Source organism: Pelobates fuscus, chromosome 12 (assembly GCF_036172605.1).
Source record: "Pelobates fuscus isolate aPelFus1 chromosome 12, aPelFus1.pri, whole genome shotgun sequence".
NCBI lineage: Eukaryota > Metazoa > Chordata > Amphibia > Anura > Pelobatidae > Pelobates > Pelobates fuscus.
Genome location: NC_086328.1, coordinates 138990322 through 139005465, shown reverse-complemented (window position 1 = coordinate 139005465; position 15144 = coordinate 138990322). Strand labels below are relative to the sequence as shown.

At 43.8% G+C, this 15144-nt stretch overlaps 1 protein-coding gene across 3 annotated transcripts in view; it reads right to left on the bottom strand.

Annotated features, from left to right (window-relative positions):
• PKP3 (plakophilin 3) overlaps positions 1–14744 on the bottom strand; it is a 57484-nt gene extending 42740 nt beyond the window's left edge. For 2 of the 3 annotated variants that reach the window (XM_063438617.1, XM_063438616.1), the window contains exon 1: positions 3790–4493. In XM_063438617.1, the coding sequence (XP_063294687.1) occupies positions 3790–4000 (211 nt within the window). In that variant the 5' untranslated portion in view covers positions 4001–4493. Of the gene's footprint in view, positions 1–3789; positions 4494–14592 lie in introns of those variants that run through there. The other variant, XM_063438615.1, reaches the window with a different exon arrangement.
• Between the last annotated feature and the right edge of the window lie 400 nt (positions 14745–15144).

The following is a 15144-nucleotide window of genomic DNA, read 5'->3' as shown; positions in this document are numbered from 1 at the left end:
GATATGCTTATGTTGGTCGGCAGCCAATGAAAAGGGCTTCCCTACAATTTGACCAAATCCTATACTGGAACAGGGGAATCAATAAACCAATAGGGGAAACCTAAAGAAACTACCATGAATAATCAAGCTCACTGCTAGAGTACAGGAACCCCATACACACGCAGAAGACTTATTTCGCTGTCCATCCAAAGGAAGACATTAGATTTGTTTTCAGGTTTATTTGTTGTATTGTGGTGTCTAATCCCTCAAACAGAACCCACACACCCCAACGATGCTCCTATACTGAAATCAGTTCTTAGAAATGTATACAACTGTCTAAATTGTTACTTTAAAAAAAATAAATGCATGGAAAACCATAGGCCTTGTAGCCGAGGATACAATATATTCTTGGTTAAAGAAAAGTGTGTTAATGAGAAACGTTTGCAACTTACATGTGGAAGATCTATCTGTAAATGAAAGGATCTGAATGGTTAACTCGTCTTATCCTGTTCACTGGGAAGCCCCGTGGGTTTGTTTGATTTGCCATTATAATTTCGTGCGGCTGTCATTATTAAAGACAATCTAGGATCACACAGCCTCATCTGCCTGTCACTAGACACCAAAAACAGTATTTACTAAACTGGAAATTGCCCAGAAAATGACCCATTTTAGGGCAAATTAGAGAATTTTTCCCTGTTCGTTTACCAACGGGGTCGGTGGGATTTAATGCGAATTTAAACATTTAGGCTGATATATCCAAATTTAAAACATTGCCGACCAATTCTTTCCTAACTTTCCAACTGACCTATTTTAGCCGAATGTGAAACTGACCTTAATAAACCAGAATGAAAATCTAAGAACATTCCAGATTTGTTGGCTTAATAACTCTGCACGCTTTCCATTGTTATTTTTGGTACCCAACATTACAGGAGGAGGAGAATTCTAACATACTGTGATGTACCCAAGAATTCAGGGCTGGTTTTATTGGGAGAGAGGGTTGAAAGCTTCTATACTGCACATTATGGTGTAAAATACACATACCATATATCCCAAAATATCAAGTGTACAAAGAGGGACACTTTAATTTTAGGGGTACCAGTGGGGGTGTGGCTGTTCTGACTTTCTAATAATTTAACCAACTAAAATGTAATTTAAAATAAATATAATGTATCTTATTTACACAGACTGATTTCTAAACACATTTATTGTAGTTTAAAGACACATTACTGGGAGTATTATTGCTGTGGAGCTCTGTTATACACTCAGACACATTACTGGGAGTATTATTACTGTGGAGCTCTGTTATACACTCAGACACATTACTGGGAGTATTATTACTGTGGAGCTCTGTTATACACTCAGACACATTACTGGGAGTATTATTGCTGTGGAGCTCTGTTATACACTCAGGCACATTACTGGGAGTATTATTGCTGTGGGGCTCTGTTATACACTCAGACACATTACTGGGAGTATTATTACTGTGGAGCTCTGTTATACACGCAGACACATTACTAGGAGTATTATTGCTGTGGAGCTCTGTTATACACTCAGACACATTACTGGGAGTATTATTGCTGTGGGGCTCTGTTAAGACACATTATTGGGAGTATTATTACTGTGGAGCTGTGTTATACACTAAGACACATTACTGGGAGTATTATTGCTGTGGGGCTCTGTTATACACTCAGACATTACTGGGAGTATTATTGCTGTGGAGCTCTGTTAAGACACATTATTGGGAGTATTATTACTGTGGAGCTGTGTTATACACTCAGACACATTACTGGGAGTATTATTACTGTGGAGCTCTGTTATACACTCAGACACATTACTGGGAGTATTATTGCTGTGGAGCTCTGTTATACATTCAGACACATTACTGGGAGTATTATTACTGTGGAGCTCTGTTATACACTCAGACACATTACTGGGAGTATTATTGCTGTGGAGCTCTGTTATACATTCAGACACATTACTGGGAGTATTATTGCTGTGGGGCTCTGTTATACACTCAGACATTACTGGGAGTATTATTGCTGTGGGGCTCTGGTATACACAGACATTACTGGGAGTATTATTACTGTGGAGCTTTGTTATACAATCAGACACATTACTGGGAGTATTATTGCTGTGGAGCTCTGTTATACACTCAGACACATTACTGGGAGTATTATTGCTGTGGAGCTCTGTTATACACTCAGACACATTACTGGGAGTATTATTGCTGTGGGGCTCTGTTATACACTCAGACACATTACTGGGAGTATTATTGCTGTGGAGCTCTGTTATACACTCAGACACATTACTGGGAGTATTATTGCTGTGGAGCTCTGTTATACACTAAGACACATTACTGGGAGTATTATTACTGTGGAGCTATGTTATACAGTCAGACACATTACTGGGAGTATTATTACTGTGGAGCTTTGTTATACACTCAGACACACTAACGATATGGAGCTCCTAGAAAAGAAGACTTGGGGCCAAAACAGGGTCTCTATCTTATACAGAGAGACAGCTGAGAGAGTAGAGAAATGTAAAGGGCAGTCTCAATATAAATCTATGAAATTGAAGATTAAGGTAACCCCATCATTTGTTTAATGACGTTTGCAATTGACATAATGCTGGGGTACTTTGGTCATCAGACCTTATTTTATTTAACTTAGCCCTGAAGTGTACATTTTTAAATGCATTCCTGAATTAATAGGTAATGTTGACAGAGCAGTATCTCACTGATATGTCTGCTTTAAATGAGTGCATATTATTATGTTGTGTTACATTCAGTACAGCGTCATTTTTAATGGTGTGATTAAAGTTCTTCAGTTAAGATGGATTTAACTCCCATCAGGTATAGGCAAAGTCTGGATGAGATTGCTGAGAGCTATATTCCATGGCATATAGAGTGTGAGGTGATTTCATGGCTATAATTCATTGAGTAAGACTCCACCAGTAAATCCCAGACAGATTGTTTCGTTCAAGTATTGATTCAAAGGCATTTGATTTGGACAAACCCGCCCAAGCACATTTTTACACAACTCAACTTTCCACAGGTACACCAGGACACACCGGGGGACACCCACACCGCAATACCCAGGTCCGTCCTGCACTCTGACAGGGAGTAAAGTGGTAACTACTCTGTATCCAACACGAACGATCACGGCTAAATGAACGATCTGTAATAACATCACATTTGTTAATAGAGCTCCACGAAGAGGTCTACATTGTGACGGCGTGCGGATGATGTGCTGCGTTTTAAAATGGCCATTCCAATAGTGAATCCGTCACAATGTATTTTGATACATAGTATTCATGGAAACCCTACAGGACCAATGTTTGAATGATCAGGAATTCAAAATGTATGTCACGTTCTAGGACAAATTGAAAATCACTTTGAATTCCCAACAACTCCCACTTTAATAAGCCAAATACTCTCACAATGTGACAGAACAGTTCTATCCATGTACGAATAGACTGCACGTTGGTCATAACCTCACTGCGGGTTGTTAACCCTCTTGACACTGACACGCAGGGCCTCACCTTAACCCTTTGAATGCCAGAGGAATATGAATTTGACTGAAGCGCTCGGTTTCCTAGTGCCCAGAGAATTGGATGTAATAACCAGGTCATTTAACTCGGTGTGGGCATAGGATAGACCGCTGTTGTCATTATAGCTCGAGAAGAGCTTGGAGTCTCCTGTTTGGTTAACCCTGATTCAGCGAGATCACCAACTAGTTGACTGAGCTACACCTGCTGCAGGCTTGCACACACAAAGCATTTACTAATTAGCAAACATTGGTACGGCCTTACCTCCGTAGTTGGAGATACTGGAGTTGTTCTGTGATACGCTCTGTCCCCTTTGCATCATCCGAGCTCGTACCTGCTCCTGCACACGGGCATTGCGCAGCTCTAGGCTCTCGTCACGCATTTTCCGGTCCAGTTGCGAATCCGTGGGCATCGCCAGTGAAGTTATGTCAGTCCTCGGCTGTAGGGCCGACATAAGGAAGTGAGTGTCCTGCATGGTCAGGCAGCAAGTGTGCAGTCGCACTCTCCCACACGTCTACCCGCCCGTGTAAATCCTTATTCACTCAGGGACTGTCACTCTTGTCCTCCTATACCATGGAGGCTGCTGGCCTTGTTGTACTTTGCTCTCTGTTCCCTGGGATTGTCTGTCTCTTGTGTCCCTCTGACAGTAACGCTTGGTTCTCTGTAAAGGTCTTGCCCTAGGCCTGACACTTTGTCGCACAGCCTCTTTGTAAAAAGCTTCTCCTGAATGCCTGTCACTGACTCCTCTTTCCAAGCTTAGCCTGTCCCTGCTTCCATGCCCCACCCTTCCATTACCTCAGTACTCTACCTGTCCCTGCCTTTCCCTGTGACCCACCTCCTCGCTCAGTTCCTTCCCCTTTAATCTAGTGTTTTACTTTTCCTGTCACTCATGGTTCCCAAACAACTCAGTTCATTTGTCTGTCTGAGTGTTGGATCGCAGACACCAGCAGTCCTGAGTCTTGCTTCCTGTCTCCCAACCTTTCACACCTGCCTCTCTGCTGTTAATGTTTCACACCTGTCCCTGTGCTGTGTATCCATTCATTCACACACACATCTCTGCTCTCTAATGCTTGTCTTCCTCTTTCACACCCCACTCTGTGTCTTCCTTTCCTCCCATATAGGAATGTTTCGTCCCCCTCTGACTGACACTGAGGAATCTTCCTCCCCCTTCCCCTCATTAGGGTTACTGTGTGAGGGGTCTAGCTATATTATCTGAGACGCTCACTGTATTAACACAGCTAGGGGCCTGCGCACAGTCAGCTCACTACGTTTCAGATCACCGTTTACAAAACATGTTTTCCTGCAGTAAGTGTGCTCTCTGCTAGCTGTCGTTTCTTGACCAAACAATTAACACTTGGAAGTAAGAATACAAATTGTTACACAGTTTAATATATTTTACAATGACAGGTTTATTCGCTAAATTCCAGAATTGCATCAAACTGAAATCTGAACGTCAAAATTGAGGTTAAATTAGACAAGCTGTGAGCGCAGCAAAGCTGGAGAACTTCCAACTGCCCTAAACGTTTCCATTCAGATCTCCATTCACTAGAATTCAGGAGTATTTACTAAAGTGAGGATTGTCAGCAAAACAAAGTGAATTTCACATTTAAAGGGACACTACAGTCACCTCTCAATGAAGTGATCTGGGTGCAGTGTCCCAGTTCCTTTAATCCTGCAATGAGAAACAATGTTTACAATTTGTATTCCTTCCACTAAAGTGTTCCTTAAAGCGACACTCCAGACCCCTAAAGCAGTTTGCTGAAAAAGCTTTATGTGTGAAGAGTGTGTCCTTTTTTTCATTTTGGAAAAAGTGCAGAACTTGACACTTCTATAAATTAACCTGATTAAACCCGTCTGGCTTTCACTTAGAAATGTCCAGTTACTTCCTGGTTTGGTTAGCTCAGTGAAGATAAACTGAAGAGGCAGCAATTGCCCAGAGCACCTGCCGTGCAATGACTTCTCATTGAGCTGAATTGGGGAGTCTGTGATTGGACAGCCACAGAAAGTCTGGTTAGGGTTAGAAGGGGAGGCCGTGCAAAGGCTGCAGGTTTTACAAGTTGTTTTTAGATATAACTTCAATGACACAATACACACATTAATGCATGCAAGTTTTATTTCACTAAACAGTGGTTTTTATTTAGTATTTGGGCAGTGCCCCTTTAATGCATGAATTAGAAGTAGAACCACAGCTGACTGAGATTCTTTTCTGGGTTGGCTATTTTGGCCTTAAATTTGAAATGCTCTGTGATCCTCACTTTGATAAATAACCCTGTTTGAGAATAAAAGGTTGTTTATTTATTGACCGATTCATTTTTAGCAGAGTTACTCAGTAAAGTGGAAAGTGTCAAAATTAATTCAGGGTAATTTCAAACTTTAAACCAAAATAGCTTTTGTTGAGTTAGATTTTTAGATTTTTTCCAATTGAACTATTTTGACCTCAAATTTGAAACTCACTTTAACATTTCCCACTTTAAGGGTGTATTTACTAAACAGCGATTTCCAGTGAATATAAAACCTTATTGGAAAAATCCTCCACCTCGACTCTAGTCACAGCTTGGCTACTTCAGGCTAAACCTGATTTCCAATTCACTGTTTAGTGGATAAACCTCTTCAGTGAACAACATTGTCAATCATCCTTATTAAAAAATAAAATACTAATTAGAGTTTTGAGCCAGAAGTCCATGATTTCTGTTGTTTTTACCAACAAACTGCTGCTTAGCGCGGTCATTTAACATCATGACTTATAAACTACAACTCCCAGAAGCCTTTGCTTTGCCCTTAAAGCACTGCTATAGTGAGCATCTGCCATTTGATTTGGTGAAAACACACAGCAAGTGTAGCACAGCCTAGTGATGTTTGCAGACGTTATCCGTGTGAGTGAGTATCTTTTAACACTTTAATGATTGATTTCATATATCGGCAATGCTCTCACTATTTGGAATGCTCGGGTGCATAAAGGGTCATTCTGTGGATACGTTCCACAAGTGGAGCAGTCACCATGGAAACCAATGTAATGTTGCCATAGAATTGTTCTTTTCCATAACCCCGAATGTGCCAGATCTCGCCTGGAGTGTCCCTTTAACAATGAGGAGTCCCTATTCACCATGTTCCCCGGACCAGATATAATTTATAGCTATGGTTGGGCAGAGAATGAAAGGGGCTACTCCAGGAAGCATATAATTCCTATCAATTTCTCAAGCAGTGCTCCTGCAACACTCTCAGCCAGCTCTTTCGTTTACTGCCCTACAGCACGGTGTCGAAATATATGCCCAGGAAATTATGGCGAATCTGCCAACCTTACACTTACTGGGTTATTAACTAAAATGAAAATTAAAAGTGAATTACGAGGGAAATTCTTAAGGGGACACTTCAGGCACCAACACAACTTCATCTAAAGGTTGTAAGCTTACGGGCAGGGTCCTCTACCTGTTTTGGTCTGTTGTTATTGTGTTTGTCTTTTTCCCAATTGTACAGCGCTGCAGAATATGTTGGTGCTTTATAAATGCCAGAAATATAAAAAAAATAATAATTCTAGGATTCCCCCTGAATAAATCTTCCTTTAGGGGTTTAACCGTTTTTGAATAGTTTAGCACCAAAGTTGCCTCCAGGTCTTATCTCAGCTCCTCCCCTGGTGGCATTCGGCTTCTGAAATTTCACTTACAGGAAGTGCGGAGTGCCCTGCTGAATGGATCAGAGCGCCCCCCCCCCCAAGGCTCTCCCCTGCCGGCCAACGCAGGGCGAGCGCTATCCAAGCACCAACCCTGCAACGTGAGTTCATGGACCGGAGAGGAGATCAGAGAGGACCTGGGATCTCCTCTGGGTCCTTCTCTCGCGAGCACGGAGCGTTGCTGCGGTTACCATGGCAACGCTCCAGATCTTGCAAGAGTGTACCCTATCCCTGGAGCTGTGGGCTAGTGTTCACTCTCACCACTGCGACCACCAGGGATTCCCCACCAGTCCACCAGGAATTGAGAAATGTCCCCCCCTCCTCCCTCCGTAAAGGTAAGAAGGGACATAAAGTATATTTATTTTTTATTAAATAATAAAAAATATATATAAATATAAAAGCCTCCCTACCCTCCTCACCACACATTCACACACTGCTCCCCATACACACACATTGCCCCACACTGCTACACATACACTACCCCCATATACTCATTGCCCCACACACACATACACTGCCCCCCCATACACACCTTACCCACACATACACACATTACCCACACACATATACACTTCCCCCCACACACATTACCCACACACAGTTACACTGCCCCCCCACACACATTGCCCCACACACACACACATACACACATTACCCACACACACATTGCCCCACACATACACACATTACCCACACACACATACACTGCCCCCATACACATTTTGCCCAACACACACATACACTCCCCCCCATACACATGTTTTCCCACAAACACATACACTGCCCCCCATACAGACATTGTCTCAGACACACATTACCCCACACACACACATACACTGCCCCACACATACACTGACCCCTCACACACACACTGTAACCCTGACATACACTGCCGCCCTCACATACTTCCTCACACACACACACATAAACTGCACCCCTCACACACACACTGCACCCCGGACATACACTGTCACACACACACACACCGAAACTTTCACACACACACTGCACCCCTCACACACACCACTGCTCCTATGCCCTACTACAGCCCTATATCCCAACAGACCCCAGGTCAGTTGTCAAACTGTTCTTAAACGGTTTGACTACTTACTCTAGGAGGGGGTCCCGGCACTCCTGGCACTATAACCACTACACAGAGCTCTGGATCCGCCCCTGTCCTGTAAGTGAAATTTCAAAAGCCTGATGCCGCCAGGGGAGGAGCTGAGACCAGCGCTGGGGGCTACTTCAGTGTTAAACTGTTCAAAAACGGTTTAACCCCTGAAGGTAAGATTTCTTCATGGGGACTCCTAGCAGTAAAAGGCATCATAACATCTTCATGATGCCAATACTGTCCCATCCCTTCAGTGAATGCCAATACTGTCCCATCCCTTCAGTGAATGCCAATACTGTCCCATCCCTTCAGTGAATAACCCTGTTAGTTTATGTATTGCAGTGGCTGACAGTTATACGTGATACGTGGCAGTGATATGCTGTGGATTTAACAGAAACTGTTAATTAATCACATTTTCTGTATGGAGTCCACACAATGATAATTGTATTTTATTGCTGTATCTCGATCCAGGTGGCTAATTTCATGTTCTAGGAGGTGATTCCTGGGACTAATGGGATACTCTCTGTATTTACTGCTAATTACGCTGTGCTGTGTGTGTTTGTGTAATGAAAGAGGTTGAACAGGTATTGTTGGAATACGAAGTATTTTAACTTTCTATTTTACATCAATGGGAGCATCACATGAAGAGGTAGAGTCACTATCCCTAGAAATCTAGTGGGTTTATACTAAAAGAGCCACGCTGTGGGAGAATTGTTTTCAAAAACATCATCTATTTCTGCCCAAATTTTACAAATTGGTTTCAGTTCACTACAAATGCTCAATATTGCTATTGGCATAAAATTAGGAATTTCTAAATCCTGGACCACTGTACTCTGAGGACTGACTGATGTTAGTTACATTGTCACCACGATCCCAGGCTAGGGGTATAGCAAGTACCAAGGCTCCTTTAGTCAGATGTCCTTTTTTATGTCACAATGCTCCGTTGGGCATTGCCTTAAAAGGTAAAATAAACGTTATCTGTAAAACATTGCTGGGCGGAGCTTCTGGCGCCAATCTTCCTGGTCTGTCTGATGTCAGCAAGGACCTTGCATGGTCCAATCAAAGGTTTCTCATAGAGAAGTTAGTAATAGGACCATTTCGCCAGCTCAGAGCGCATGCATGGGTTCTGAGTCAGCGAAGGGAAGGGGAGAGAGCAAGCGGGTTCGTCAATTAAAAAAAAAAAAAGTAAAAGAGAGAGATAAGTCATGGAGTGAGGTGGGAGAGAGGAGAGAGTAAGCATCCCCGTGCAGGCATTGCATCACTAACGCAGTGGGTGCTGACAACAGACACAAATTCAAAACTGAATTGACATTAGGTAGAACAAAGTCACTTTTGCCAAGGTTGTAACTAGCCCCTAGCACACAATTAACTATATCTGAATGTGCAGCGATTCAGGCAGAAACACTCGACATCCAGACTCAAATCATTCAAATCACTGGAGTGGTTATGGTGGTTGGAGTAACCCTTTAACGGGTCACTCCAGTGTTACTTCCTGGCTGTTTAGCTCAGTGGAGAGAAACTCAAGAGGCAGCAATCGCCCAGAGCACCTGCCGTGCAAAGACTTCTCACTGAGCTGCATTGGGTGTTTGTGATTGGACAGCCACAGAAAGTCTGGGCGGGGCTAGAAGGGGAGGGCTTGCAAAGGCTGCAGACAAGAGATCTGTAGGTTTTACATTCTGGGTTTGTGTGTTTCTTGTATAATTAGTTTATTTTGTGTTCAGCAGAATCTGGAATCTACTTAGAATTCCTGCAAACTCACACATCAGTGAATAAACCAAGTAGTGATATTTCCACTATTCATTGAGTGAAGTACAGGCAAATAATCTGCATTTTAACTAGTCTACTGTAAAACTGCAGAACCGTCTTGTCATGTGACCTTACTACAAATCTGTAAAACATTTCTCAGCTAAACACCTTTATTACAAGCTCACGCCTCCTAATAAAAGTCACGTTTTCCGCAGCCACAAATACACATTATGCATCTGATAACACATTACAGAACTGTCATAAACCCAAATACAAGGCAAACAGATCCAGTAATAGCCTGCTGTATGTGTGTTACAGCATCCACTCTCACTCAGTCCCTCTCACTCTTTGTTACTTGGTGTCCCAGCACAAGAGAAACTCCCTGCTGAATGCCTTATAAAACCCGAGCTGGTGCACACACCTTAGAGTACTTAATCATGTTCGTGCTTGATAATGTCAACACAAAATACTGTACTTATCCCTCTGAAGCAGTCATGTGGTTATTCAATAATGTGGGAATTACTACGAATTCAGTGAATTTCAAAATCAAAGCCAAAAAAGACAAATTTGAAAATAGTGTGCTCCACTATTTGAATCTAAAATTTGAAATTTACTCTATGTACCTGCTGCAGAGCTATTATATGCCACCTGAAACACGTCTCACCTGGCTAACTTGCTGCAGAGCTATTATATGCCACCTGAAACACGTCCCACCTGGCTAACTTGCTGCAGAGCTATTATATGCCACCTGAAACACGTCTCACCTGGCTAACTTGCTGCAGAACTATTATATGCCACCTGAAACACGTCTCACCTGGCTAACTTGCTGCAGAGCTATTATATGCCACCTGAAACACGTCTCACCTGGCTAACTTGCTGCAGAGCTACTATATGCCAGCTGAAACACGTCTCACCTGGCTAACTTGCTGCAGAGCTATTATATGCCACCTGAAACACGTCTCACCTGGCTAACTTGCTGCAGAGCTATTATATGCCACCTGAAACACGTCCCACCTGGCTAACTTGCTGCAGAGCTATTATATGCCACCTGAAACACGTCCCACCTGGCTAACTTGCTGCAGAGCTATTATATGCCACCTGAAACACGTCTCACCTGGCTAACTTGCTGCAGAGCTATTATATGCCACCTGAAACACGTCTCACCTGGCTAACTTGCTGCAGAGCTATTATATGCCACCTGAAACATGTCTCACCTGGCTAACTTGCTGCAGAGCTATTATATGCCACCTGAAACACGTCTCACCTGGCTAACTTGCTGCAGAGCTATTATATGCCACCTGAAACACGTCTCACCTGGCTAACTTGCTGCAGAGCTATTATATGCCAGCTGAAACATGTCTCACCTGGCTAACTTGCTGCAGAGCTATTATATGCCACCTGAAACATGTCTCACCTGGCTAACTTGCTGCAGAGCTATTATATGCCACCTGAAACACGTCTCACCTGGCTAACTTGCTGCAGAGCTATTATATGCCAGCTGAAACATGTCTCACCTGGCTAACTTGCTGCAGAGCTATTATATGCCAGCTGAAACACGTCTCACCTGGCTAACTTGCTGCAGAGCTATTATATGCCACCTGAAACACATCTCACCTGGCTAACTTGCTGCAGAGCTATTATATGCCACCTGAAACACGTCTCACCTGGCTAACTTGCTGCAGAGCTATTATATGCCACCTGAAACACGTCTCACCTGGCTAACTTGCTGCAGAGCTATTATATGCCACCTGAAACACGTCTCACCTGGCTAACTTGCTGCAGAGCTATTATATGCCACCTGAAACACGTCTCACCTGGCTAACTTGCTGCAGAGCTATTATATGCCACCTGAAACACGTCTCACCTGGCTAACTTGCTGCAGAGCTATTATATGCCACCTGAAACACGTCTCACCTGGCTAACTTGCTGCAGAGCTATTATATGCCACCTGAAACACGTCTCACCTGGCTAACTTGCTGCAGAGCTATTATATGCCACCTGAAACACGTCTCACCTGGCTAACTTGCTGCAGAGCTATTATATGCCACCTGAAACACGTCTCACCTGGCTAACTTGCTGCAGAGCTATTATATGCCACCTGAAACACGTCTCACCTAGCTAACTTGCTGCAGAGCTATTATATGCCACCTGAAACACGTCTCACCTGGCTAACTTGCTGCAGAGCTATTATATGCCACCTGAAACACGTCTCACCTGGCTAACTTGCTGCAGAGCTATTATATGCCACCTGAAACACGTCCCACCTGGCTAACTTGCTGCAGAGCTATTATATGCCACCTGAAACACGTCTCACCTAGCTAACTTGCTGCAGAGCTATTATATGCCACCTGAAACACGTCTCACCTGGCTAACTTGCTGCAGAGCTATAATATGCCACCTGAAACACGTCTCACCTGGCTAACTTGCTGCAGAGCTATTATATGCCACCTGAAACACGTCTCACTTGGCTAACTTGCTGCAGAGCTATTATATGCCACCTGAAACACGTCTCACCTGGCTAACTTGCTGCAGAGATATTATATGCCACCTGAAACACGTCCCACCTGGCTAACTTGCTGCAGAGCTATAATATGCCACCTGAAACACGTCTCACCTGGCTAACTTGCTGCAGAGCTATTATATGCCACCTGAAACACGTCTCACCTGGCTAACTTGCTGCAGAACTATTATATGCCACCTGAAACACGTCTCACCTGGCTAACTTGCTGCAGAGCTATTATATGCCACCTGAAACACGTCTCACCTGGCTAACTTGCTGCAGAGCTACTATATGCCAGCTGAAACACGTCTCACCTGGCTAACTTGCTGCAGAGCTATTATATGCCACCTGAAACACGTCTCACCTGGCTAACTTGCTGCAGAGCTATTATATGCCACCTGAAACACGTCCCACCTGGCTAACTTGCTGCAGAGCTATTATATGCCACCTGAAACACGTCCCACCTGGCTAACTTGCTGCAGAGCTATTATATGCCACCTGAAACACGTCTCACCTGGCTAACTTGCTGCAGAGCTATTATATGCCACCTGAAACACGTCTCACCTGGCTAACTTGCTGCAGAGCTATTATATGCCACCTGAAACACGTCCCACCTGGCTAACTTGCTGCAGAGCTATTATATGCCACCTGAAACACGTCTCACCTAGCTAACTTGCTGCAGAGCTATTATATGCCACCTGAAACACGTCTCACCTGGCTAACTTGCTGCAGAGCTATAATATGCCACCTGAAACACGTCTCACCTGGCTAACTTGCTGCAGAGCTATTATATGCCACCTGAAACACGTCTCACTTGGCTAACTTGCTGCAGAGCTATTATATGCCACCTGAAACACGTCTCACCTGGCTAACTTGCTGCAGAGATATTATATGCCACCTGAAACACGTCCCACCTGGCTAACTTGCTGCAGAGCTATAATATGCCACCTGAAACACGTCTCACCTGGCTAACTTGCTGCAGAGCTATTATATGCCACCTGAAACACGTCTCACTTGGCTAACTTGCTGCAGAGCTATTATATGCCACCTGAAACACGTCTCACCTGGCTAACTTGCTGCAGAGCTATTATATGCCACCTGAAACACGTCCCACCTGGCTAACTTGCTGCAGAGCTATAATATGCCACCTGAAACATGTCTCACCTGGCTAACTTGCTGCAGAGCTATTATATGCCACCTGAAACACGTCTCACCTGGCTAACTTGCTGCAGAGCTATTATATGCCAGCTGAAACATGTCTCACCTGGCTAACTTGCTGCAGAGCTATTATATGCCAGCTGAAACACGTCTCACCTGGCTAACTTGCTGCAGAGCTATTATATGCCACCTGAAACACGTCTCACCTGGCTAACTTGCTGCAGAGCTATTATATGCCACCTGAAACACGTCTCACCTGGCTAACTTGCTGCAGAGCTATTATATGCCACCTGAAACACGTCTCACCTGGCTAACTTGCTGCAGAGCTATTATATGCCACCTGAAACACGTCCCACCTGGCTAACTTGCTGCAGAGCTATTATATGCCACCTGAAACACGTCTCACCTGGCTAACTTGCTGCAGAGCTATAATATGCCACCTGAAACATGTCTCACCTGGCTAACTTGCTGCAGAGCTATTATATGCCACCTGAAACACGTCTCACCTGGCTAACTTGCTGCAGAGCTATTATATGCCACCTGAAACACGTCTCACCTGGCTAACTTGCTGCAGAGCTATAATATGCCACCTGAAACACGTCTCACCTGGCTAACTTGCTGCAGAGCTATAATATGCCACCTGAAACACGTCTCACCTGGCTAACGTGCTGCATAGCTATTATATGCCAGCTGAAACACGTCTCACCTGGCTAACTTGCTGCAGAGCTATTATGGTAATGCTATTCACTGCACCATTACTGAACACCCACTGTAGTTCCTTCCACTGCTGATTTCATTGTAACAATTTTTTTTAACCCATTCTTTTCCAGATACCTGCGGGAAATACCATAACAACTTTTGAAAAGTATTTTTTCCCGCGCCTACCTGAAGCCGTGAGACCGAGCCTTGGTGGATCATGATAATCTTTAATACCTCCTTGGAGTGTCTGGAGTGTAAGAAGTATCAGAGGTAACAACCAAAATTGTTGCAAAGACAGAGAATGGAAACTGTATCATCCCGTGTCGTCATTGGACCTGTTTGAGCACCTCCGCCCTGCAGATCATTAACCCTTGAATTTTCCAGCAAGAGGGCGTTGAGAATCCTTTATGTGATTATGCATAAAATGTGAAAGCAGTGGGTAATGCTGACTGTGAAAAGTTTTCAATATTCACTTCTAAGACTGTTCCCCATTGTAGAGGTAGTGGGGTTGGCCCAAGGCAGTAAGATCTTGTCTCGTTCCCTCAGGTGTCTGAGAGTCTTCTTGCACATATGAAAGTAGTATGCAGCAAATTTCTACTGGTCTGAAAGTGAATTCTCTGAATTGTCACTTTTTTACAGTGCTGTCAGAGGTAAAATAGACATGCCCTATCTCTAAAACACACTGAGAGGGCCGATTTGGAGATCCCTGGTCTATGTCAACCGATCTCATGATTGCAG